At 55.2% G+C, this 23,607-nt stretch overlaps 2 protein-coding genes and 1 long non-coding RNA gene across 3 annotated transcripts; 1 reads left to right on the top strand and 2 right to left on the bottom strand.

Annotated features, from left to right (window-relative positions):
* Nucleotides 1–58: 58 nt before the first annotated feature.
* MTLN (mitoregulin) lies at nucleotides 59–913 on the bottom strand. The gene has a single exon (XM_050314939.1). The coding sequence runs from the start codon at nucleotides 902–904 to the stop codon at nucleotides 728–730; it is 177 nt and encodes a 58-aa protein (XP_050170896.1). The 5' UTR covers nucleotides 905–913; the 3' UTR covers nucleotides 59–727.
* LOC126639744 (two pore channel protein 2-like) lies at nucleotides 891–12,716 on the top strand. The gene is made up of 19 exons (XM_050314906.1): nucleotides 891–1,039; nucleotides 1,155–1,237; nucleotides 2,404–2,518; nucleotides 3,405–3,533; nucleotides 3,764–3,880; nucleotides 4,627–4,745; nucleotides 4,907–5,008; nucleotides 5,665–5,791; nucleotides 6,662–6,863; nucleotides 7,178–7,322; nucleotides 8,411–8,596; nucleotides 8,962–9,026; nucleotides 9,331–9,418; nucleotides 9,698–9,767; nucleotides 10,309–10,528; nucleotides 10,760–10,850; nucleotides 11,136–11,249; nucleotides 11,572–11,690; nucleotides 12,244–12,716. The coding sequence occupies exons 1-19, from the start codon at nucleotides 1,019–1,021 to the stop codon at nucleotides 12,378–12,380; spliced, it is 2,250 nt and encodes a 749-aa protein (XP_050170863.1). The 5' UTR covers nucleotides 891–1,018; the 3' UTR covers nucleotides 12,381–12,716.
* An 8,725-nt stretch (nucleotides 12,717–21,441) lies between these two features.
* LOC126639762 (uncharacterized) lies at nucleotides 21,442–23,050 on the bottom strand. The gene is made up of 2 exons (XR_007628879.1): nucleotides 21,856–23,050; nucleotides 21,442–21,823 (listed from the first exon to the last, which is right to left on the bottom strand). It is a non-coding gene; the product is annotated as an uncharacterized LOC126639762 (long non-coding RNA).
* Nucleotides 23,051–23,607: the final 557 nt, after the last annotated feature.

Here is a 23,607-nt window from a genome sequence, read left to right as displayed (position 1 = left end):
CATAAGGCACGTTTTCACATTCATTTCAGAAATAAACACATCCAGGAACACCCCGTCATGATTTTGGCTACTTTATTGTGTCAGCAGTGCTTTTTGGCAAGGGCACAGCAGCAGGCTTAGAGCTGGACAAGTGCAGACTACCTTTAGAATAAAGGAAACACAGAACCACACAATCGTTTAGGTCGGAAAAGACCTCCAGGATCATCAAGTCCAACCTGTGCCCGATCCCCACCTTGTCACCCAGCCCGAAGCACTGAGTGCCACATCCAGTCGTTCCTTGGACACCTCCAGGGATGGGGACTCCACCACCTCCCTGGGCAATCCATTCCAGGTTTGGAATCATTGCTGCTGTATCCTCAGTATTTTGTTAGGTCTGTCCGACACAGTTTGGGATCGTGCCTTTCTGAAGGATGGAAGGGAAACCCTGGTATTCCATGGGTGCTGTCGCTCTCCAGCAGCCCTGCTATTCCATGGATGCTGTCGCTCTCCAGCAGCCCTGCTATTCCATGGATGCTGTCCTTTTTCAGCAGTCCTGCTATTCCATGGATGCTGTCCTTTCACAGCCCTGCTGTTCCACGGATCCTGCCCTTTTCCAGCAGCCCTGCAGTTCCACGTGTGTTATCCTTCCCCACACCGTTTCCACCACCCTTCTCCAGGCGGCCGCCGGCGGGGACCCCGGGGCGCCGCTGCCGGGTCCGGGGGGGATCCCGGCTCCCGTTCCCGGCTCTCAGGCCGCGTCCAGCTTTTCCTGGGCAGCGGCGAGGCGGCGCTGGAGGTAGCGCTGCCTCCAGCGGAGGAAGCGGCGGTGGAGCCGTCCCGCCTGCCAGCCCACGGCCACGCCGGCCGCGAAGGCGGCGAGCAGCGCCCAGCGCACGGCCCGCGGCCGCAGCGCCTCCAGCACCATCCCGGCCCCGCTCCCGGCCCCGCTCCCGGCAGCGCCTCCCGCTTCCGCCGCGCCGGGGGCGGGACCGGCCCCGTTAAAGGCGGCGGGGCCGGGAGGTGCCGTGTCTGCCCCGCCATGGCCCAGCCGCCCGAGCAGGTTCGCCCCCGGGGGTCCCTCGCCCCCTTCTTCCTCCCTCTGGTAACTTCTCAGAGCTTACTCTCAGCTCCCCCGCCTCCTGACCGCCTGTCCTGTGTTTCCCCCCTTCCCGCAGGATCTCCTGCTGGCAGCAGCGTTTGTCTCCGATGCGCAGTACAACAGGAATATTCCCTTCAAGACCTCCCCCGAGGCGGTCAGGTAAGCAGGGGTGTGTGCCCCCCATCGCGAAGGAGCTGGGGGGAGCAAGCCACGCACACGGCGACAGCCAAAAAGAAGCGTGGGGCGCTCGGCTGCACCAGCTGGGTGGGTGCGGAGGGTGGGTGCGTGGGCTGCCAGAAACTAGATTTGAGCTGAAATGCTTAAAGCGGGGCTCAGCGCATCTGTGTGCTAAGGGTGGGAAAGGGAATTAAAAACTTGCGTCTTGCTGGAGGAATAGAAACAACATAAAGTCTCCCAAGCCTCTGTGGGGATGAAGAGTCTGAGAGGCTTGGCCAGCCCATCAGCTGTGTGGAAGTGGCAGGGTTTGGTAGCAGGGGGGTCCCAGTTGCCCTGTGTGGGAGAAGCCTGTGCCATCTGGGCACACCTGGCACTTGTTGCCTTGGAACAGGTGACACCAACCCATCACACCCCAAAAGTTCAGGTAATCTGCAGGGGTAATCTGTGGCATCACTGCTCTACTGTGCTCCAGAAAGGGTTGGAGCTGCTGGGAGAGCAGTAATTAAAATCTTCCATTAATTGTGATAAGTGAAATTCCCCAAGCCAAGAACAACTTTGCCTGTGATGGTGGCTCCCCTTTGAGGTGCTGGTGAGAGGCTGGGAAGCTCCAGGCACACTAAAGTCACTCCTTTTCCTGGGAGTCCGAAAGAGGTTCAGTGTGTTTGTCCCAAAGGCTTTGAGCAGGTGTGAGCTGCTGAGGAGGTGGAACACCTCCCTGCTTTGGGAAAACAGCGTTTCATATGATTTGGTCCTGACACCTGAATGGTTAAATGATCGGGTTTTGCACTGTCACCTCTGGGAGGTGTTATTAGAAGAGTAACCTGAAAGCAGGTTATTATAACCTTTATTTTATAATATTAAATAATATTTATAATGAGGTCAAATAATCTATTTGTATAATATGATAAATATTCAAGGATGTAATACTTGTTATATATCATATAACTTTTCCTTGAAAGGGAGTATAGTAATATAATTGGACTATAAAGGGAGTATAATAATATAATTGGAAGCAAATTGCCAAAATCCTGGCTGGCAAAAACATTTGTTTGGGACAGCATGTGCTGCTCTTCCAGGATGCATTTGGTGAGGCCCTGGGGATGTGCCCTGAAGCCTTTGTTTATGGTGCCTCTGCCCTCTTTCTCCAGGCTTTATTATCTCTACAACCACTGGATGATGCGAACAGCCACCTACTTCTTCATCTTTCTCAACCTGTCCCTTGCCATGTTTGAAGAGCCTGCTGTGTATCCGCTCCCCTTCCTGGTGAGTTTTTGGGGTGGAGGCAGCAAGGGTTTCCTGCTGGAAAGGAATTGTCAGAGGTGTCAAGGGATAATAGATGGAGAGAGACTGCTCTCCAAGGGCCCGGAGGGACAGGACGAGGGGGAATGGCTTCAAACTGCCAGAGGGCGGGTTTAGATTGGATTGGGAAGGAATTCTTGGCTGTGAGGGTGAGGAGGCCCTGGCACAGGTTGCCCAGAGCAGCTGTGGCTGCCCCATCCCTGGAAGCGTCCAAGGCCAGGTTTATGGGGCTTGGAGCAACCTGGGCTGGTGGAAGGTGTCCCTGCCCGTGGCATGGGGTGGCACTGGATGAACTTTATGCATTGCAGCAACTTCCAACCCAAACCATTCTGAGATTCTGTGTTTCTGTGATCTGTTGAAATGGAGACCAAAAAGGGGTGCAGGAGCTGGACAGGGACTGTAGAAACCATTGTGGCCATCAGCAAAGGCCAGTGTGACTATGGACAAAGTCACATTGCTGTTCTCCATCTCAGAGAACAATTCCAGCTTTTGGAGAGATCCCAGTCGTACCCTCATATGTGAAACTAGAAGACAAATGTTGTCCTTAGGCCTGACTTCTCTGCAGCCTTTATTTGTTCTGCACCAGTGTGATTGTGACAGGTGTGCTTCTTGAATCCTAAGCAAACCCAAATTTACTGGCTTTAACCTGCCTGTGGCAGGGAATTCCACAAAAAGAAGCCTGGAACTATTGCTCGGTGCCAGGTATGTGAGTGTGCAAAACAACTGACAGCAAATCCCTCCTCTGTACTGACTCTGCCTTTTTGTGCCTGTGCCTAAACACCCTCATCTGTGCAGGAAGGGGTAGTGCTGCTCCTGGTTGTGCTGATGAGCCCCTCCTGTCCCTCTGCAGGTCACATCCGTGCTGGAGGTGTTGTGCCTGCTGGTGTTCCTGGGCCGACTGGCACACTTTGCCACAGTCACCCAGCACAGCGTGTTCTGGAAGGACACCAAGAACATCTGCATCATGGTGGCAATCCTGGTGAGTCGGGCCCAGGGCAGCCTCTGAGGTCCAAGCGGCCAACCTGGAGGTGGTTTTTTCCTCCTGTTGCTTTCCTGGTATTGCAGACCTGACGAGATCCATGGCCAAACCACGCAGCTCTCAAAACCCGTCGTGTGTGCACCTGGCTTGTATCAGCTCACACTGTTTCCTTCACCATCCAGACACGTTTCCATTGTTACTTCTGGGGTTTTTCCTTCTTTTTCCTGCAGTTATCCCTGACAGACTTGGCCATCTATGGGGTGCTCAGGGTGTACGGCGTGAGGAGCATCCGATGGTCGAGGATTGTGAGGCCCATCTTCCTGATCAACTTTGCGGAGAGTCGCCAGGTAAAGGCCTGGTGGGATGTTCAGGGGCCTGTCTTTTGGACAGCCTGCTGCTTTCTGAGATCCAGGGGATGTAGCAGAAAGGGTTTTCTGCAGAAAGGGCAGAATTTGGGGTCCAGTGAGTGAAGGTTTCTCTCGGAGGTGGCCTGAGACAGACAAGAGGGTGGATTCACACCACCACAGGCTCCAAACCTGTTCTTCCCTGAGTCAGGAGCCAGGTTACTTATTCCTGGGAGTCTCCTGGGTAAACAAGTGTCATGGTGTTGTCAAACCTGTAGCCCAGATGGGTGATTTGGACTCTGATTCCTCTCATCACAGGGAGATCTTTGCCCTCCTGCCCAAGACTGCTCTGCTCCTGACTTACAAATGAGTAAACTGTGGTGTGGGGGCCCGGGGGAGGGAGCAGTTGAGCTTTAGGACTCAGAGCATGTGCTTTGTGGCCTGGAGCGATGGATTTCAGTCCCTCACTGATCCCCTGCAACAAGGGCATCTCAGCAGTGCCACAGGGCTCTGTCTGGCTCGCTGAGTTTGTGGTGCTGTGTGGGTGGGGATCCTTCTGGGATCTCCCCTGGAGAACGACAAGGAAAGGCCTGGGACTCCTGCACAGGTTTTATCAGAACAGAGCTGGTACATCTGGTGCCTCTGTCCCACTTGGCTTGCCTGTCCCTGTGGGGGAGTTTGATGCAGATGGGATTGTGAGCAGAAAAGGGGTCCCACTTTGGTTCTGAACCCTTCCCTTCCCCCGGCAGATCCGGAGAGCCTTCCGCAGCATCCGCAACACGCTGCCAGAGATCACCTACGTCTTCCTGCTCTTCATGTTCAGCCTGCTCATGTTCTCCCTCATGGCCCTGAAGCTGTTTGGAGAGAGGTGTGGATGCTTCTTTTGCTTGGAGCTGGATGGGGAGAACACGTGGGATCCTTTGGGCAGGAGGGAGCCTGGTGACTCCAGACCATTATTAGGGAATGCAAGCACCGCTGATGTGTGCAGCTCCCTCAGTGCTTAACTCCAGACTGTCCTTTTCCTCCTAGGAATCTCCAGACAGCAGAAGGTTTGCCATATTTCAGAAACTACCTGGAAATCGTGTTTGACCTCTACGTGCTGGTGACGACGGCGAACAGCCCGGACGTCATGTATGTCATGTCTGCATGATCAGGTGTCTTTCTCCCATAATATTTCCACACATGTAAAATGCATTTGTGCAAATAGTTTATACTGCTACGCAGCCTTTTTTAATTTGCACAGCACTGTTAAAATTCTGTGAGGGTTGGGCTTCCCATCCTCGTCTGTTCTAACTGGGTTCCCATTTTGATTGGTGCTGGGAAGGTGCCATCAGAGAGTGGGACAGGGAGGAATGGCATGTTTGCTGCGTGTTGGAGATGTACTGAACACATCTGGAATGGCACAGGAACCCTGGGAATTTAAACAGAGGAATAAAATGCTGCTCATCCTCTTAGAGCAAGGAAAAGGAGGTCTGAGTGCAGTGAGGGTCTGAGGGTATAAACCAGCTTAGGACTGAGGCACCTCAAGTCTCTGCACTTAAATGTGGCCACAAGGACAGAATATTAATCTCTGTGCTCTCTCTCCTGCATCACTTCAGTCAGACAAACCAGGATGAAAACCCAGCAGAAGAAAACTGTTCTCTAGCTGAACTAATGCAGTTTTTAGCTTGGGTGTTGCCTGCCTATCACAACAGCACGTAGAAATCCAGCTGGGAGTCTGTTTCCTTGTGGATTCTCTTTCCCTGTGTGTCAGCTTAGCAAGCAGCAATCCCTCTGCCCTTCTGTAGGATGCCAGCATTTGACTTCAGCTCCTGGTACGCCCTGTTCTTCATCGCCTTCGTCATCGTCAACACGTACATCTTCATGTCTCTCTTCCTGGCTGTGGTGTACAACAACTATAAAAAACACCTCAAGGTAATGCTTGGAGGGGGAATGGCCTGCTGTGCTCTGTAACCTGGTGGGGAAACCTCTGCCTTCCCCTTGGGAGCTTTTCCTGCTGTGGGGATTGCTGTGAGTTCTGCTGTTGATATTTAAGAATTAAATATTCTGTGGTGCTTTGAGCCCAACAGACAGGAAGCACATGTCTGCAGTATCGTGGAGGCTTAGTCCTAGCTCAGAAATGCTGCCTCCATGCAGGGAGCTGTTCTCAGATGGTTTTAAGTGCTCAGCACACTTGTTCTGCCACTGCATGTGCTCTTAAAGCAAAGGAACTGGAAATGGGAAGTCTGGGTAAATCAGAATTCTTGTTCTACCCAAACTGGGGAGGGGCAATCTGGGATTTGTGATCAAAGAGGGAGAGCTGGAAATTCCTGGGTGCTCCCACAAAGGGATTGGCTGTTTCTCAGGAAGCAGCCTGGGTATCCCCAGCATTCCAGGTTCTTTAGCCTGCTCATAATCCCCTGCAGAAGAGGATCTGCACCCTGATCTCAGCAGTATTCACTTATGGATGTGTCCAGCATGTGGACACATCCTCTTTGCTTCTGTGACCGTGCAGATCCCGTGATCTTTGTCACCTCCTTCCTGTCTGACGCTTCCCTTTGTCTGTCCTTCCGTTTTGTCAGTGCTCTCCCAGCATCCAGAGATCTGTTGATCCTTCCCGAGCGCTGCCTGTTAAACACCATTTCTCATCACCCTCACCACCTGCGCTGTGCTTTGTATCTAACATCACTCCCAGCGTGTTCCCCTGAGTCTCATCTCGCTTTTGTGTTGTGAAAATGAGATTATTTGTGAAAAAAGGAGGGGGAAGGGTGACTGGAGCTGCCTGAATCTCGATGCTGTCCCTAGAATGAGATCCGTAAGCTCGCTTACATGAAGCGCCGCAAGATGATTGAGGCCTTCAACCTCCTGAAGGAAGAGGAGGGGGAGCAGCTGGTGGTTCGAGAAGCCCGCTGGAAGCAACTGGTCAAACTGGTGGCTCCTGATATCAGCAACTCCCACCGGGAGCTGCTGCTCCGCATCTCAGATGATGAGCAGAAGGGGTTCATAGGTGAGCACACGCCTGAGGCAGTGGGGAGTTCCTCTCGCTCTGCTCCTGCTGGTGTGGGAATATCAGGAGGGATGGGTCAGTCTCCTCGTGTGGGATCATTCTGTAGTGGTTGTTGCCCTGTGGTTTGTGCCAGTTCCCCAGGAATGGGTGGGAGGAGCTGTTTGAGTGCCAAGTTCAGCCTGTTGTGGACACTGCTTGGGGCCCGGGCACCGCTGCCGCTGTGAACAGATCCCAACTCCAGCTCTGCCTCTGCCAGACACTGGGTCCTTATTTAGCAACAGCAGACTGATGTGTGATGCTCTCCCCTGCCGCAGACAAGAAGTCCTTCGTGCAGCTGGCAGACCTGCTGAACATCCAGGTGGTGACGCTGACGCTCCGCAGGCACCCCCTGGCGCGGTGGGCGCCCCGCGCGTACGGCTCGGTGGCCAGCCGGCTCCTGCGCGGCCTGGTGAGGCACAGGTGAGCCTGCCAGGGCAGCTCCCAGCCCGGGGCTCCCCTGGGGAGTGCACACTGCGTTCAGGCCAGGCTTCTGTGCACCAGCTCTGCTCTCTGCCTGCCTGCAGGGCTGTGGAGAAACTATGGGCGAGTCTGCGCCTTGCCCGGTCCCACTTGCTCAGCTCTTGTGCAGGGACCGGTGTAAGTGGGCTTGTGGCCTGCCAGACTAAGGCCTTCACTGAAAGCTGAGCTGACCTCAGCAATCTCTGCGGCAAAGCTGCCTTGTGCTGCCTCATCAGCTCTTACCGGTCAGTACAGTGAGCTGTGGTGCCCTGTTTGACCTCCGAGTCTTCCCAGAATTCCAAAATTGATGGGGTTGGAAGGAACATCTAGAGAGAGTCTGGTGTGACCCCCTGCTCAGAGCAAGGTCATCTGCAGTAGAATATTGAGGGCTATGTCTAGCTGGATCTAGAGTATCTCCAAGGATGGAGACCCCATAATTTCTCTGCAGCCCATTCCAGTGCTTGACCACCCTCAATTAAAAAAAAAAAAAAAAAAAAAAAAGACTTTTTTGTTGAAATGGAACTTCCTGTATTTCAACTTGTGCTCTTTGCCTCTCATGCTTTCACTGGACACCATTGGGAAGAGTCTGGCTCCATCTTCCCTACACCTTCCCATCAGGTATTTATACATACTGAGCTGCTCCTGACGCTTCTCCTTGTCAGGCTGGCAACCCCAGCTCTCCCAGCACATCCTGTGTGGGACTGTCCTGTCCTTCCATTGGATTTGTGACCCTTGGATGTACTAGTTTGAGTGTGTTCAGGGCTCTCTTGTACTGGGCAGCCCAGCTGACACAGCACTCCAAATGTGGCCTCACCAGTGCTCAGTAGATGGGAAGAATCTCTTCCCTGGACCTGCTAACATCACTCTCCAGTTTTTGTGTTGGGCTTCAAGAGGAGAACTAAACTGCTCAGTAACTTCCCAAAAGTCTCAGGTTTGGGGAGAACTGATGGGTAAAGGATGTTTGAGAGAGGAGGCAAAGGGCTTCAGAAGTGACTGTGTAACTTTGACCTTCTTGGGAGTGACAAACTGATCTCTCTTTCTCCTTGCAGGGCTTTTGTTTGGGCTTACGATGCAATCATCCTGATAAATGCCATCTTTATCGCTCTGGATGAGGAAACCCCTTACGTCTCCTACGCCGAGTGGGTGTTCCTGGCGCTGTACATCGGCGAGATCCTCCTGAAGCTGTACACGTACGAACCGAGGGCCTTCTTCGGGAAAACCCAGTTCTGGAACTGGTGAGTGGGACGGGCTCCGTGCTGAAGGTGGTGTGAAGCGTGCTGAGGTCTCTGTGTTCAGCTCCTCGAGGACTGAGCGGCTCCTGGAGGGATGTGCTGCCTGACTCCCGTGCCAGGAGGGTGTTGTGCTCTTTCCTGGCCTGCCCTGGCTCTGAGCTGCTCTTCTCTGCCCTGACCAAGGGCACTCTGCAGCGTGAAGATGGTGGGCAATGGAAAGAGTTTTACTAAACAAAGCTTCCTCACCTGCCCACAGTCTGAGACAGCACAGGGCTGCCTGGCACAGATGGGAGGAAGAGGGGTCGCTCCTTGTCTAAGGCCCTTCCCCATCACCCCAAATCTAACAGCGCTGCCTTCCCTCGTGCCAGGTTTGACACTCTCATCATCTTTGCTGCCCTGACTGCAACGATTCTCAATGCCACCCTGAAGTCGAGTAAGTGCAGCTTTAGCAGCGTGCATGCCTGGGCATCCTGGTGGTCTCCATCAGCCTTCTGCCATCACCTTGGGACTGGGTGTCTTTTGGACAGGACAAGGAGTTTCCTGGAGGGTTTCTAAGAACTAACACGATCTTTCTCTTTCTCTCTCTCTTTTTTTTTTTTTTTTTTTTTGTTTTAGCTCCCTGTTACAGTGTTTAACAAGGACATAATAGTAATGAATTGATGAACTTTATCTTAACACTTCCCTGCTTATTTTTCATAATGAACACGTCTCTTTTTTTTTTTTTTCTTTTTTCTCAGCCACGAAGTACAACAGCCAGCAGATCCTGGACATCGTGTTCATCCTGCGAGTCCTGCGGCTCATCCGCATCGTCGACAGCATTCAGAGGTAATGCAGAGAGCAGGCTGGGGATGTGGTTTTTGGGGAGGGGGCCAGAGGCTGGCTGAGACAGTGCCCTGAGTGCCCTGCATGGCCCCTTTGGGGCCACCATGGCCACTCCACAAAGCCTCCCAGGGCCTTGTTCTAACCTGCCTGGGGTGAGCCCAGTTGCTGCAGCCTCTCTGGAGACTTGGTTTGTTTATGTGGGGAGCGTTTGGTGGCTGGGGTGTGACAACAGAAATGTCCCAGAGCCTCCCCACAGCAGGTGTTGTGACCCGTTTGCTGTAGGTTCCGGGTCATCATGAACACCCTGATAAACATCGTCCCGACGATGCTGACTTTTGGTGGGCTGACTCTGGTAAGAAATCCTGGTCTCTTAGCTCAAAGCGCTCCAGTCTTACAGGAATATGTCTTAACTCTCCCACTCGTGCTGTTTCCAAGGGGATAAATGCAAATCCCTGGATGGCAGGCCCTTGGAACTGTAAGTGTCCTTTTGATGTGTGGTTGTTGCTCAAGCAAATATGTGCAGAGGGGCTGGGTTCCTGCTGGATCAGGATCTTCCTTGGATCCATGGGGCAATGAAGGAGTTCTGGCTTTGCATCAGAAGGAATCAAACGTGGTTTGGGCAAGAGGCTGACTGAGAAATCTGGTTCTCAAATGATTTCCTAGAATCGGCTTCTGTTGTGATTTGGGAATGCTTCCTTTCCGTGTATATATAGTTCTTGGCTTATTATTCCCGCCTGGTGGCTGCTGCTGGGTGGCTTGTGTCTCTTGGACTCTGTGCAGCTCCCCAGCGCCTCGCTGTGCCTGTGGAAACCGGGAAGCCTGCTGGGATGCTAAGCTTGCCCTGGAGCTCGGCTGCTTGCTGGAGAAGCAGGTGACGGGGTTTCTCTTCCCAGGTTGTGTACTGTGTGTTCGCTATCATTGGCATGGAGCTGTTCCACGGGAAGATCCAGTTCTTCCCCGCCGACTCCAGCGCTCCTCACGCGCTGGCGTGCGGGAACGCGGCCCTGAAGGACTCCCTGTTTGCCCGGGGCAAGTACTGCAAGAACAACTTCAACGACTTCGCCTCCTCCTTCATCGTCCTCATGGAGCTCACCGTGGTCAACCAGTGGCACGATATCCTTTGTGGTGCCACCCCGAGCTTGGGCAGCAGGGCCCAGTGACCCTTGTGGGTCCCTTCCCGCTCAGGTTATCCCGTAATCCGTGCTCTGCTCTTCCCCTGCCGCTGCACACGGACAGGCAACAGGGAAGTGGTCTGTGCTGTGGGGCTTTGTGGGTGGTCTTTCCTGGTTCCTCCCTCAGCACCTTGTTCTCCTCCTGCCCTCTTGTCCTTGACTCCCACTCCACTCTTTGCCAACGGATTTGCCAACGTGACAGTTCAGCCTGCCAAGCTGTACTTCATTGCCTTCCACATTGTGATGGTGATAATCATTGTCAAGTGAGTTTTGGGTTGATTTCACCCGCTTTGGAGGGAAGAGGGGCCCGTCCCCCTGCCAGGGCACTGCTGGTGGTCCCAGGGTCACCCCTGCTGTGCCGTCTCTGAGACGGGTGGGATGTGTTCAGAGGGATGTGCTACATCCTCATCCCCACTGAGTGCTGCTCTGTCGTAGAGCTCCCCATCTCCAATGGAAGGAGGGGCTGGAATGCTGGGAAATGAGCCTGGGAATACAGAGGTGCCAGTAAGGAAATGCTGCCATGTAATTCTGCTCATCATTTCTTCCAGCATCTTCGTGTCCTTCATCTTGGAAGCTTTCTTTGTGGAGTACTCCCTGGAGAAGAGTGAAGTGGAAACTGCCATCGAGCAGAAAATCCAGGAGCTGGGAATGGGAGTTCAAGAGTAAGCCCCCTAAATGGGTAGAGCTGGGTGTGGCTGACAGGGGCTGTGGGCCTGGAGGGAAAAGCCACCCTCTGTGTTGAGGTGTGAGCTGAGATTCCTCTTCCCAAAGTTCTGGCTCCTCAGCCGTGCAGACCATGGGCATTGTCCTCCCTTGGCACTGCCAGCCCAGGGCTCCTCCCCGGAGGACAGGAGACGTGCTGGCATTAACCCTATGGCTGGTGTTCTCCCTGCCCTGGAGAACCCATCCCTGCTGGGATCACGTGGGACCCTGGGATGGGATGTGCCCCCCTTCCCAGGGTAACCTCCAGCCCCTCCTGTGCAGGGATGAGCTCCAGGATGAACAGCTCCTGGATAACATGGAGAGTGACGAGCACGAACTCGAGGGGGAAGGTGGCACGAAGGCACAGCCCAGAGGGCTGGTGTTTAAAATTGCCTCCAAACGTAAGTGTGTCCCTCCAGTGTGTCCCCTTCAGAAGATCTCCCAAGCTTTCCTGCTTGGCCTACAAAAGCAGCTAAAACCCACCTGGAGACTCTGGGAGAAATGCAGACACTAATGTTTGCTGTTTCTTTTTATTTCTGTAGCAGCTTTTCCTCTCCTCCCTGGGCCTTCTGTGTTCCTTGTCCTCATTTAACCACCCTCTGAAGACACTGCCTTGGTGGCTGAGTAGTTCCTGCATTGCCAAGAATCCTGCTTTCCTTTCTCCTTCCTCTGTGGACTTTGCATTCCTCCGGGCTCGGATCACGGGGTGACTATATCCTCCTTTCTGCTACTACTTTCCCTTCTCCTCCTGGCTCTCTTGCTGTTCCTCAGCAGCTCCTCTTGGCTGGCTGGGATCAGGTGTCCATTGTGTGGAAATAGAGGGGCTTAAAATGCTAAATAATGCTTTTACCCCTGACGAGCACCCACAGTGCTTTAAATATAAAAATATATTTATATATATATATGGGTGGAGTACCTTGGAATGTAATCCGGGGGATTTCCCTGTCCCCCCAGGATACAGGACGGTGGATGCTCTGCTCCAGCGCATGTTTGAGGCAGAGATTCCCCTGGAGGATGAAGGCCCTTCCTTTGAAGAGATCCTGAACTTGTCCCCCAGCGCTGCCGTTCCCAGGAATCCGAGTTCGGCGTGACGGGCGGGGCAGGAGGGAGGAGCCGATTCCCGGCTCTCCAGATCCCTGGAGTTGTTCCCTGGCTGCTCCCGTGCGGGGCCCGGGTCGCGCGGTGGAAGGGGCAGCTGGTGCCCCGAACAGCTCCGTCATGGAAAGGAGCTTTATCCCATGTACAGGCTGTAAATGCCGGGTTGGAAGGCGAGGGGGGTCGGGGGATCTGGCTGTGCCGGATGTTATGGGATAAGTACTTTTGTAACTGGAATTCTGTATGGCAGCACTTTCCTATGCAGCTCTGGAGCAGTGACACTGGGGGGAGTGGCTCTGGAGCACAATAAATCCAGCAGTGTGCAAAAACAACAGCGTGTCTTGGTGTTACTGGTGGGAGAGGGTCTGGGATCCTGGGAATAGGGCTGGGATGGGGCAGGAGCTGGGGGCTGCTCCTCACTCTGATACTGCTGAGTGCACAACCCGACTCTGGGCTGGGAGGAATCTCAATGGGATTGGTTTTTTGGCCCAAGACAAACTTTCCAAAACTGGGAGCAAGGCAAGTGCCAAGGCAGAAAACTCCAAGGGGCTAGTGGGAAGGGCTTTCTCCCAGGCCAGGGCAGAGCTCAGCTGGAATGATTTAAAAGTGTTAGATGTCACTCCCTTGTTTCCCTGTCCAGAGCAGAGTTGGTGTTCCCTGAATTGGATGTGGTTTCTGTTGGAGAGTGGGAGAAATGTCCCTCCTGGGTGGTGTGTCCTGCTGTGAATGTATTTGTGTTGCAGCTCAATAAAGTCCATTTCAGTGGTGATTGTGTGGATGGGCAGGTTTTTGGACTTAAAAAGGAGTTTGATTCTCTCCAGCCAGTGAATGCAAATATTGAGGCAAACTGAGGTGATCAGTGGTGGACAGGTATGGAAACTTTGGAGTGTTAAACTTCAAATGTTCTGGTGGGTAGAGATTGAGTCTTTGGAGGTAAATTGAGGTAACCCAACAATATTCCACAGCACGTGTTGCTTCTGTTTTAAGAACTGAAAATAACTTTAAAGCAAAATAAATTACATTATCCTCTTCTTGTTTCCTTGTAGATGGTGGAATTGCCTGTCTGTCTGTGAGCTGAGCTCTGGCTGCAGGGGACTGTCAGTCATTATTGGCTGTGAGTTCCTGTTCTTCTCCCTGGGAAATTGGAAATCATTCTCAGGTTGCAGAAATGTTTTCTGAAACCTTTCTTTTTCCTCTGCCTTTGGCTAAAAGATGTCCACTTTCTGATTTGGGATTTACAGCTGTTCCCCCCAGGAGAGGGACAGGAGAAAGGCCCTGAGGGCAAAGGGACCTCCCTGTGTCCACAGTTATGGGTTAACAAAACTAAAATCAGAGATGTAGAGGAAGGAAAAGTGTGGGGGTAAAACTGAATGTTATTTGTAGGGGAGAGAATGATCGGTGAGAGGTAAACTGAGGCCATCAGCCCTGGGCAGGTAAGCAAAGCTTTGGGGTAAAACTTGAGAAAATCTCTGGGATAGAAAATGAAGATTTGGAGGTAAAAATGAGTTAATCAGAGGTGTGCAGGAAGAGAAAACTTTAGGGGTTAAATCTGAGGTGATCTGTGGGGGAGAGAATGAAGATCTTGTGTGAAAAAAAGAAGAGATGAGTTGTAGCTGGAAGGGCAGGTTTTGGGGCTTAAAAAGGAGGTTCATTTTCTCCAGGCAGTGAATGCAAATATTGAGGCAAACTGAGGTGATCAGTGGTGGACAGGTATGGAAACTTTGGAGTGTTAAACTTCGGGTGATCTGGTGGGTAGAGACTGAGTCTTTGGAGGTAGATTGAGGTTGTCAGCAGTGGAGAGGAGGGGATCATTTTGGGGTCTCCCTTGGGTTGCTGCTTTGTCCCGTGGCTGCAGCGAGGCTGAGCCCTGTCCCTGCTGTTTCAGGAGCGTCCCGGGGCGGGGGCTGTGCGGCAGAGAGGGCAGGGGGGGCTGTGGAGCTGCCCCGGGGGGCGCGGGGGGTCCTTTGCAGGCGGCGGCGCTGTCGGGGCTGCAGTACCGGCCGTGTCCGCCAGGCGGAGACTGCGGGGGCGCCCCCCGAGGGATGAGCCGGGCAGGGAACGGAGGGAGGGCTGAGGGGAGAGGGCTGGGAGTGTTGGGATGAGCCGGGCAGGGAACGGGGAGCTCCGATCGGTCCTTGGGCAGGAACTGAACTCAGGAGCTCAGCTGCTCCTGCCCCAGAGAGCATCACTGAAATCAGCACTATTGCCCTGGTGTGTGCCCACTGCCAATTGTTCACCCAACAAAATTCCAAAGCAAGGGTTGCTTCTGTTTTAAGAACTGAAAATAACTTTAAAACAATAAATCACATTTCCTTCTTCTTTCTCCATTTAGATGGTGGAATTGCCTGTCTGTCTGTGAGCTGAGCTCTGACTGCAGGGCACTGTCAGACATTATTGGCTGTGAGTTCATGTTCTTCTCCCTGGGAAATTTGAAATCATTCTCAGTTAGGTTGCAGAAATCTTTTCTGAAGCCTTTTGCCGATAGATCTCCTCTTTCTGCCATGGGATTTGCAGCTTTTCCCCCATGGAGAATGTCAGGAGAAAGGCCCTGAGGGCAAAGGGACCCCCCTGTGTCCACAGTTAAGGGTTAACAAAGCTAAAATACAATATGTAGAGGAAGAAAAAGTGTGGTGTAAAACTGAATGTTATTTGTAGGGGAGAGAATGACCAGTGAGACGTAAACTGAGGCCATCAGCAGTGGTCAGGTAAGGAAAGCTCTGGGGGTAAAACTTGAAAAAAATCTCTACAATATAAAATGAAGATTTGGAGGTAAAGATGAGTTAATCAGAGGTGTGCAGGAAGAGAAAACTTTAGGGGTTAAATGTGAGGTGGTCTCTGGGAGACAGAATGAAGATCTTGTGTGACAAGAAGAAGTGATGAGTTGTGGCTGGAAGGGCAGGTTTTTGGACTTTAAAAAGAGTTTGATTCTCTCCAGGCAGTGAATGCAAATATTGAGACAAACTGAGGTGATCAGTGGTGGACAGGTATGGAAAATTTGGAGTGTTTAACTTCGGGTGATCTGGTGGGTAGAGACTGAGTCTTTGGAGGTAGACTGAGGTTGTCAGCAGTGGAGAGAAGGGGATCATTTTGGGGTCTCCCTTGGGTTGCTGCTTTGTCCCGTGGCTGCAGCGAGGCTGAGCCCTGTCCCTGCTGTTTCAGGAGCGTCCCGGGGCGGGGGCTGTGCGGCAGAGAGGGCAGGGGGGGCTGTGGAGCTGCCCCGGGGGGCGCGGGGGGTCCTTTGCAGGCGGCGGCGCTGTCGGGGCTGCAGTACCGGCCGTGTCCGCCAGGCGGAGACTGCGGGGGCGCCCCCCGAGGGATGAGCCGGGCAGGGAACGGAGGGAGGGCTGAGGGGAGAGGGCTGGGAGTGTTGGGATGAGCCGGGCAGGGAACGGGGAGCTCCGATCGGTCCTTGGGCAGGAACTGAACTCAGGAGCTCAGCTGCTCCTGCCCCAGAGAGCATCACTGAAATCAGCAGTGATGGCCTGGCCTGTACCCATTGCCAATTATTCACCCAAGAAAAATTCCAAAGCAAGTGTGGGTTTGCTTTAAGCAACTAAAATATCTTTAAAGCAAAATAAATCACCATTTCTTTCTTTTTGCTTCCTTTTAGATCTGTCCGTGAGCTGAGCTCTGGCTGCAGGGCACTGTCAGTCATTATTGGCTGTGAGTTCGTGTTCTTCTCCCTGGGAAATTGGAAATCATTCTCAGTTAGGTTGCAGAAATATTTTCTGAAGCCTTTCCATTTCATCTGCCTTTGGCTAAAAGATGTCCATATTCTGATTTGGGATTTACAGCTGTTCCCCTCCTGGAGAGGGGCAGGAGAAAGGCCCTGAGGGCAAAGGGACCTCCCTGTGTCAACAGTCATGGGTTAACAAAGCTAAAATCAGAAATGTAGAGGAAGGAGAATTGTGGTGGTAAAACTGAATGTTATTTGTAGGAGAGAGCATGACCAGTGAGAGGTAAACTGAGGCCATCAGCAGTGGGCAGGTAAGCAAAGCTTTGGGGATAAAACTTGAGAAAATCTCTATGGTAGAAAATGAACCTTTGGAGGTAAAAATGAGTTAATCAGAGGTGTGCAGGAAGAGAAAACCTTAGTGTTAAATCTGAGGTGATCTCTGGGAGAGAGAATGAAGATCTTGTGTGAAAAAAAGAAGAGATGAGTTGTAGCTGGAAGGGCAGGTTTGGGGGCTTAAAAAGGAGGTTCATTTTCTCCAGGCAGTGAATGCAAATATTGAGGCAAACTGAGGTGATCAGTGGTGGACAGGTACGGAAAATTTGGGGTGTTTAACTTCAGGTGATCTGGTGGGTAGAGACTGAGTCTTTGGAGGTAGATTGAGGTTGTCATCAGTGGAGAGAAGGGGATAATTTTGGGGTCTCCCTTGGGTTGCTGCTTTGTCCCGTGGCTGCAGCGAGGCTGAGCCCTGTCCCTGCTGTTTCAGGAGCGTCCCGGGGCGGGGGCTGTGCGGCAGAGAGGGCAGGGGGGCTGTGGAGCTGCCCCGGGGGGCGCGGGGGGTCCTTTGCAGGCGGCGGCGCTGTCGGGGCTGCAGTACCGGCCGTGTCCGCCAGGCGGAGACTGCGGGGCAGGCACTGCGGGACACGGCCCGGGGTGGGGAGGGGGCGCCGCGGGTGGGACCCCCTGCGGGGGGGAAATGGTGCCCCTGAAATGGGGGCCTCTGCTGGGCTATTGCACTGCTACCCCTCGTGTTTGGGGATGAACCCTCTGGGGAGCCATGGGAACAGCAGGGGGAGAGCCAGGAGCCTTGGCTCATTTGGCCAAGTTCAGAAACAGACACTACGTTGTGCTTCAGGGCTTCAAACCAGGGGCACTCGAGTGGCATTTGGGATCACAAAGAGACCCAGTCCTGTGTTTTGGGATCATGAAAGCAGGGTCAGCCAGCCAGCGATTGGGCTTCACAGAGACAGAGTGCTGCATTTTGGGGGGTTGAAGTACAGCCCAAATCCCGTGTTTCGGTGCTCAAGCCGGGCTCGTTTGTGCAGGGTGAGTCCCTGTTTCTCAGCTTCAAGTCCTGCCCTTGGCACAGCCCAAACCTGGGCTCACCCGGCCCCATTTCGAGCTCAGAACCAGCGACTCGGCGCCGCGTTTGGGGCCGGGGGCAGAGCCCCGATGCCGAGTTTTGGGGCTCCAACGGGGCTCCCGGAGCGGTTTTAGGGCTCGGAGCAGAGCCCAAGTGCCGCGTTCGGGGGCTGGGAGCAGAGCTCAGCCCTGCACGTCGGGCTCGGCCCGGGAGTGGCACCGGCCGAGCTGGGACGACCCCAGTCCCGGTCCCCGCTCCAATCCCGCCTCGGTCCTGCGGCTCCGAGCCCCGAGCGGTGGTCCCGCACCCCCGGGAGGAGCGGCCGCCGCAGCGGGCGGGGCCGGGGCGGGGCGGGGACAGGTACGCGGGGCGGGGACAGCACAGGTGAGAGCGGGGAGGGTCCGGCACAGGTGAGGGGGGTCCCAGGGCAGCTGCGCGGGGCGGGACCGAGCTGATTTCAGCCCCGGGAAGCGCTGCTTGCGCCATTTGCTCCTTCAGAGGGCGAGGTGGGCGGCAGGGAGCTCCAGGCTTCCAGCCCTCTCCTCCGCTGCCTCTCTTTCTTCCCCCCTCTACTTCTCCTTCTTTCCCCACTCTAGTTCTCCTTCTTCCCCTGCTCCATTTCTCCTTCTTCCCCTCTTTACCTTTCTTTTCCCCCCCCCACTTCTCCTTCTTTCCCCCTCTAACTCTTCTTTCTCACCCCAAACCTCTCTCTTTCCTTACTCCGTACTACTCTTCTTCTTCTCCTGCCCTATCCCCCTTCCTCCCACCCCAACCCTCTCTCCCCCTACACTCCCACTCTCCTGCTAACACCCCCTGAGCCCCCCCAACCTCTCCTTCCTGCCCTGTCGCTTCCCTGCTGTCCAGCCCGATCCCCCCCCTCTATTCGGTCCACCCTTCCTTCTCCCCCACCACCCGGTCTCCCCTTTCCACCCCTCGCCCCACTCCCGGGCACCCCTATCCCCCTCTATTCCTCTTTCCTCCCTCTCCTTCCTTCAACCCCATCTGTCCCTCTAGACCCGGCTTCCCCCTACCCGCCCTGCTCCCTTGTGCACCCTGACCCCCTCCCTACCTCTCCACATACCCCTTATCCCCCTTTCCCCACTTTCTCTCTACTCCCCCTCCCTACTCTGCCCCACACCCCGATCCCTCCCCTCCGTCCCCCTGTCCCCGTGCGTGTCCCCGCACCCGCGGGGTTTGGTTTGGGGGCGCCGGTTTAATAAAGCCGCGATGGCCCGACCCGGCGCCCCCCCTGGATCCCCCACACGGGGCCGGGCCCGCTCGGCGGGTCCCCCCATGCAGTTCACAAGCACCGCCCGACACGGCCGGGGCTCCGGCCCGTCCCGACATCACACTTGGGGCTCCGCGGGAGGGTGCGGGGGGCAAATCCTGCGGGATCGGTCTCGGCAATAGACGCCGCGGTCTGCAGAGATCTGCGTCTCTATTGCCGACACCGAACCCGCGGGATGGGGGCCGGGAGGGGCTCCTCCGGAGGAGGGGGTCCGGGGAGGGGGTTGGAGGGGGACTTCCCCTCCAATTCCCTCCTCCTCGGAATCCCCTCCTCTGGACAGGGCCCCGGGGAGGGGAGTGGGTGGGAGGGAGGGGGTGGAGGAGGTGGGGAGTGGGGGAGGGGTGGGGTGCCAGGAGGGTCGCTGCTGTGTGTGTCTATTTCTATATTTACGGCTCAGAGTGACGTGACGCACCTGGTACCCCCCCACACCTCCCTGCCACCCCCTCCTCCTCCTGCCATCCCACCCCCTCCCACCCCCTCCTCCCTCCTCCTCCCTCACACCCTCCCACTCCCTCCTCCCCGGGGCCCTGTCCAGAGGAGGGGATTCTGAGGAGGAGGGAATTGGAGGGAAGTCCCCTCCAACCCTCCTCCCGGACCCCCTCCTCCGGAGGGGCCCTCCCGGCCCCCATCCCGCGGGTCTCGGTCTCGGCAATAGAGCCGCAGATCTCTGCAGACCGCGGCGTCTATTGCCGAGACCGATCCCGCAGGATTTGCCCCCGCACCCTCCCGCGGAGCCCCAGTGTGATGTCGGGATCGGGCCGGAGCCCCGGCCGTGTCGGGCGGTGCTTGTGAACTGCATGGGGGACCTGCCGAGCGGGCCCGGCCCCGTGTGGGGATCCAGGGGGCGCCGGGTCGGGCCATCGCGGCTTTATTAAACCGGCGCCCCCAAACCAAACCCTGCGGGTGCGGGGACACGCACGGGGGACAGGGGGACGGAGGGGGACGTGGGTCGGGGTGTGGGGCAGAGTAGGAGGGGGAGTAGGGAGAAAGTGGGGAAAGGGGGATAAGGGGGTATGTGGAGAGGTAGGGAGGGGGGTCGGGGTGCACAAGGGAGCAGGGCGGGTAGGGGGAAGCCGGGTCTAGAGGGACAGATGGGGTTGAAGGAAGGAAAGGGGAGGAAAGAGGAATAGAGGGGGATAGGGGTGCCCCGGGAGTGGGGCGAGGGGTGGAAAGGGGAGACCGGGTGGTGGGGGAGAAGGAAGGGTGGACCGAATAGAGGGGGGGGATCGGGCTGGACAGCGGGGAAGCGACAGGACAGGAAGGAGAGGTTGGGGAGGGGGGCTCAGGGGGTGTTAGCAGGGAGAGTGGGAGTGTAGGGGGAGAGCGGGTTGGGGTGGGAGGAAGGGGGATAGGGCAGGAGAAGAAGAAGAGTAGTACGGAGTAAGGAAAGAGAGAGGTTTGGGGTGAGAAAGAAGAGTTAGAGGGGGAAAGAAGGAGAAGTGGGGGGGGGAAAAGAAAGGTAAAGAGGGGAAGAAGGAGAAATGGAGCAGGGGAAGAAGGAGAACTAGAGTGGGGAAAGAAGGAGAAGTAGAGGGGGGAAGAAAGAGAGGCAGCGGAGGAGAGGGCTGGAAGCCTGGAGCTCCCTGCCGCCCACCTCGCCCTCTGAAGGAGCAAATGGCGCAAGCAGCGCTTCCCGGGGCTGAAATCAGCTCGGTCCCGCCCCGCGCAGCTGCCCTGGGACCCCCCTCACCTGTGCCGGACCCTCCCCGCGCTCACCTGTGCTGTCCCCGCCCCGCGTACCTGTCCCCGCCCCGCCCCGGTCCCGCCCGCTGCGGCGGCCGCTCCTCCCGGGGGTGCGGGACCACCGCTCGGGGCTCGGAGCCGCAGGACCGAGGCGGGATTGGGGCGGGGACCGGGACCGGGGTCGCCCCAGCTCGGCCGGTGCCACTCCCGGGCCGAGCCCGACGTGCAGGGCTGAGCTCTGCTCCCAGCCCCCGAACGCGGCACTTGGGCTCTGCTCCGAGCCCTAAAACCGCCCCGGGAGCCCCGTTGGAGCCCCAAAACTCGGCATCAGAGCTCTGCCCCGGCTCCCAAACGCGGCGCCGAGTCGCTGGTTCTGAGCTCGAAATGGGGCCGGGTGAGCCCAGGTTTGGGCTGTGCCAAGGGCAGGACTTGGAGCTGAGAAACAGGGACTCACCCTGCACAAACGAGCCCGGCTTGAGCACCGAAACACGGGATTTGGGCTGTACTTCAACCCCCCAAAATGCAGCACTCTGTCTCTGTGAAGCCCAATCGCTGGCTGGCTGACCCTGCTTTCATGATCCCAAAACACAGGACTGGGTCTCTTTGTGATCCCAAATACCACTCGAGTGCCCCTGGTTTGAAGCCCTGAAGCACAACGTAGTGTCTGTTTCTGAACTTGGCCAAAGTGAGCCCAGTTTTCAACACTCAGTCTCCATTTTTGAGCCCAAACACACAGGACAATGCAGGACTTGGTCTTTTTTTGTGAGCCCAGATGCTGCTCCTGCTCTCAAGGGCGCAGGACACAGGACTTAGTCACTGAGTGTTTCTGAGCCCCTAAAATGCAGCACTTGATCTGTCTTTGTGAGCCCAAAAATTGACCGAGCGAGTCCGGCTCTGAGCCCCCAAAAGGCAGCTCTGGGTCTCTCTTTGCGAGCCCAAGTGAGTCAGTCTGGTCCTGAGCCCCCCAAAACTGCCCCAGGTGGAATACGGGGACCGGCAGCCGCTCGCTTTTACCCCCCCGGGATAGATCAGAGACAAAAATACAGCTCGTGGGGTGAGATCAGAACAGTTTAATAACGGACACCGAGAAAAACAGAGTAATTTAATATTAATGATGATACAAAACACCAATGACAGCGGTGGCAGCAGCAGCAGCGATGAGAACACTGAGAACACCCGGTCCGGAAGAATCGCTCACCGAGACAGGACGGACGCCTCCTTGTATGGGCATGGCCACGCCCCACACACTCCTTTTTGGGGTATCGCCCCGCCCCGACACCCCTTATATGGGCATCGCCCCGCCCTAGACACTCCTTTTATGGGCATTACCCCGCCCCATATTATCTTTTAACGGTTATAGCACAGACCACACACCTTTTATGGGCATCGCTCCGCCCCACACTCCTTTTATGGCCGTAGCCCCGCCCCACACCTTTCTTTTATGGCCGTAGCCCCGCCCTGCACGCTCCTTTTTCGGGCATATCCCCACCCTTCGTTTACCTTTTATGGCCATGGGCACGCCCCGACACTCCTTGTACGGACAAGTCCCTGCCCCTCGGCTCCTTTCATGGCGGCGCCCACCGCCCGTTCACGCCCCCCTCCTTCCAGGCAGGATCGGGCACTCCCGGGTTTCATCGTGCAGAAAGCCCCGTTCTTTTTGGAACCTCTTGCTCCAGCCTTTTTCCCTGGGCGAAGAGGTGAATTAGTCTTTTGAAGGACCCGATGGCCAGAGGTGGGGGAAAAACTAGCAGCATTCCCTAAACACCTCCAGCACTTCCATATCCATCTGCGACCAGGGCCAACCTGGGCTAGGGGAAGGTGTCCCTGCTCAAGCAGTGGGGCTGCATGAGCTTTAAGGTCCCTTGCAACCCGAACCACTGCAGGATTCCATCACCATTCCACCATTTCTCCCTGCATTTGTTGTGCATCGCTTCCTCTCTGATTCAAATTCTCCAGTTTGGTCGGTCTCTTAAAGGAATAATTTTAAGGTTATTCCGGGAATAAAAAGGGGAGTGGAAAACACACACGAATCATTCCTGCACCCATCAAATCCTTATTCATTGGGAGCACGTGCCCTCATCTCTGTCCTTGTTTTTTTTTTTCTCCTGGGAAACCTTATGGTCATAGATTTTTCCAAGAGAGACCTGGGATTACCACGTTTGCTCTGTAAGAGGCAGGAGAGGTTCAGAATACCTGTTCCTCTGCATTTTGCCAGTGGGATTTTCCCACTTTCCAGAGATCATTTTTGTAGCTGCCCAAGGAAATTTCTGGAGCTGACCCACGACTGAGTACAGAGCGCAGCACAAAGGAACAACCAATCTCCCTCCAAAATATTTCCTGTCCTCTACAGACAGCCTCAAGACTTATGTCCAATATTTTCCCCACCTGTCCACTACTGATTCCCTCATTTTAACCCCAAAATGTTCATTCTGTCCCCTACATACTAACACAGATATGACCCCAGAGTGTCCATTCTGTCCCCTGCAGGGCCCTGGGGACACAGGGAGGTCCCTTTGATCTCAGGGCCTTGCTCCTGACCCTCTCCAGGGCAGAACAGCTGTAAATCCCAAATCAGAAAGTGGACATCTTTTAGCCAAAGGCACAGGAAAGGGAAGGCTTCAGAAAACATTTCTGCAACCTAACTGAGAGCGATTTCCAATTTCCCAGGGAGAAGAGCAGGAACTCACAGCCAACAATACCTGACAGTCCCCTGCAGCCACAGCTCAGCTCACAGACAGACTGGCAATTCCACCATCTAAAAGGAAACAAGACGAAGGAAATGGTGATTTATTTGGCTTTAAAGTTATTTTCAGTTCTTAAAACAGAAGCAACACTTGCTTTGGAATTGTGTTGGGTGAACAATTGGCAGTGGGCACAGGCCAGGCCATTAATGCTGATTTCAGTGATGCTCTCTGGGGCATCAAGGCTGGAGCCTCTTGCCTGTGGCTGCTCACACCCCAAAGATTTGGCAGAACTTCTCCCAGTTCAATGCTTTGTCCTGTCCTGAAAGAGAGCAGAGGGAAATTCAGTGCTCTGTGGAAGTCAAAGGCTCCTGGCTCTCACCCTGCTGTTCCCATGGCTCCCCAGAGGGTTCATCCCCAAACACGAGGGGTGGCAGTGCAATAGCCCAGCAGAGGCCCCCATTTCAGGGGCACCATTTCCCCCCCCGCAGGGGGTCCCACCCGCGGCGCCCCCTCCCCACCCCGGGCCGTGTCC

The sequence above is a fragment of the Myiozetetes cayanensis genome, unplaced genomic scaffold (assembly GCF_022539395.1).
Source record: "Myiozetetes cayanensis isolate MyiCay16 unplaced genomic scaffold, myiCay2020 scf2-11, whole genome shotgun sequence".
NCBI classification, from domain to species: Eukaryota; Metazoa; Chordata; class Aves; order Passeriformes; family Tyrannidae; genus Myiozetetes; species Myiozetetes cayanensis.
The sequence above is the reverse complement of the archived record's forward strand: the minus strand, read 5'-3'. Positions and strand labels throughout refer to the sequence as shown.

What these genes read in the sequence shown, in the direction of transcription:
- MTLN (XM_050314939.1), bottom strand. Translation starts at nt 904, where the DNA reads ATGGTGCTGGAGGCGCTGCGGCCGCGGGCCGTGCGCTGGGCGCTGCTC.
- LOC126639744 (XM_050314906.1), top strand. Translation starts at nt 1,019, where the DNA reads ATGGCCCAGCCGCCCGAGCAG. An exon ending in GCATCATGGTGGCAATCCTG is followed by an intron (nt 3,534 to 3,763) that starts GTGAGTCGGGCC and finishes TTTTTCCTGCAG; the next exon opens with TTATCCCTGACAGACTTGGC. An exon ending in AAAACCCAGTTCTGGAACTG is followed by an intron (nt 8,597 to 8,961) that starts GTGAGTGGGACG and finishes CCCTCGTGCCAG; the next exon opens with GTTTGACACTCTCATCATCT.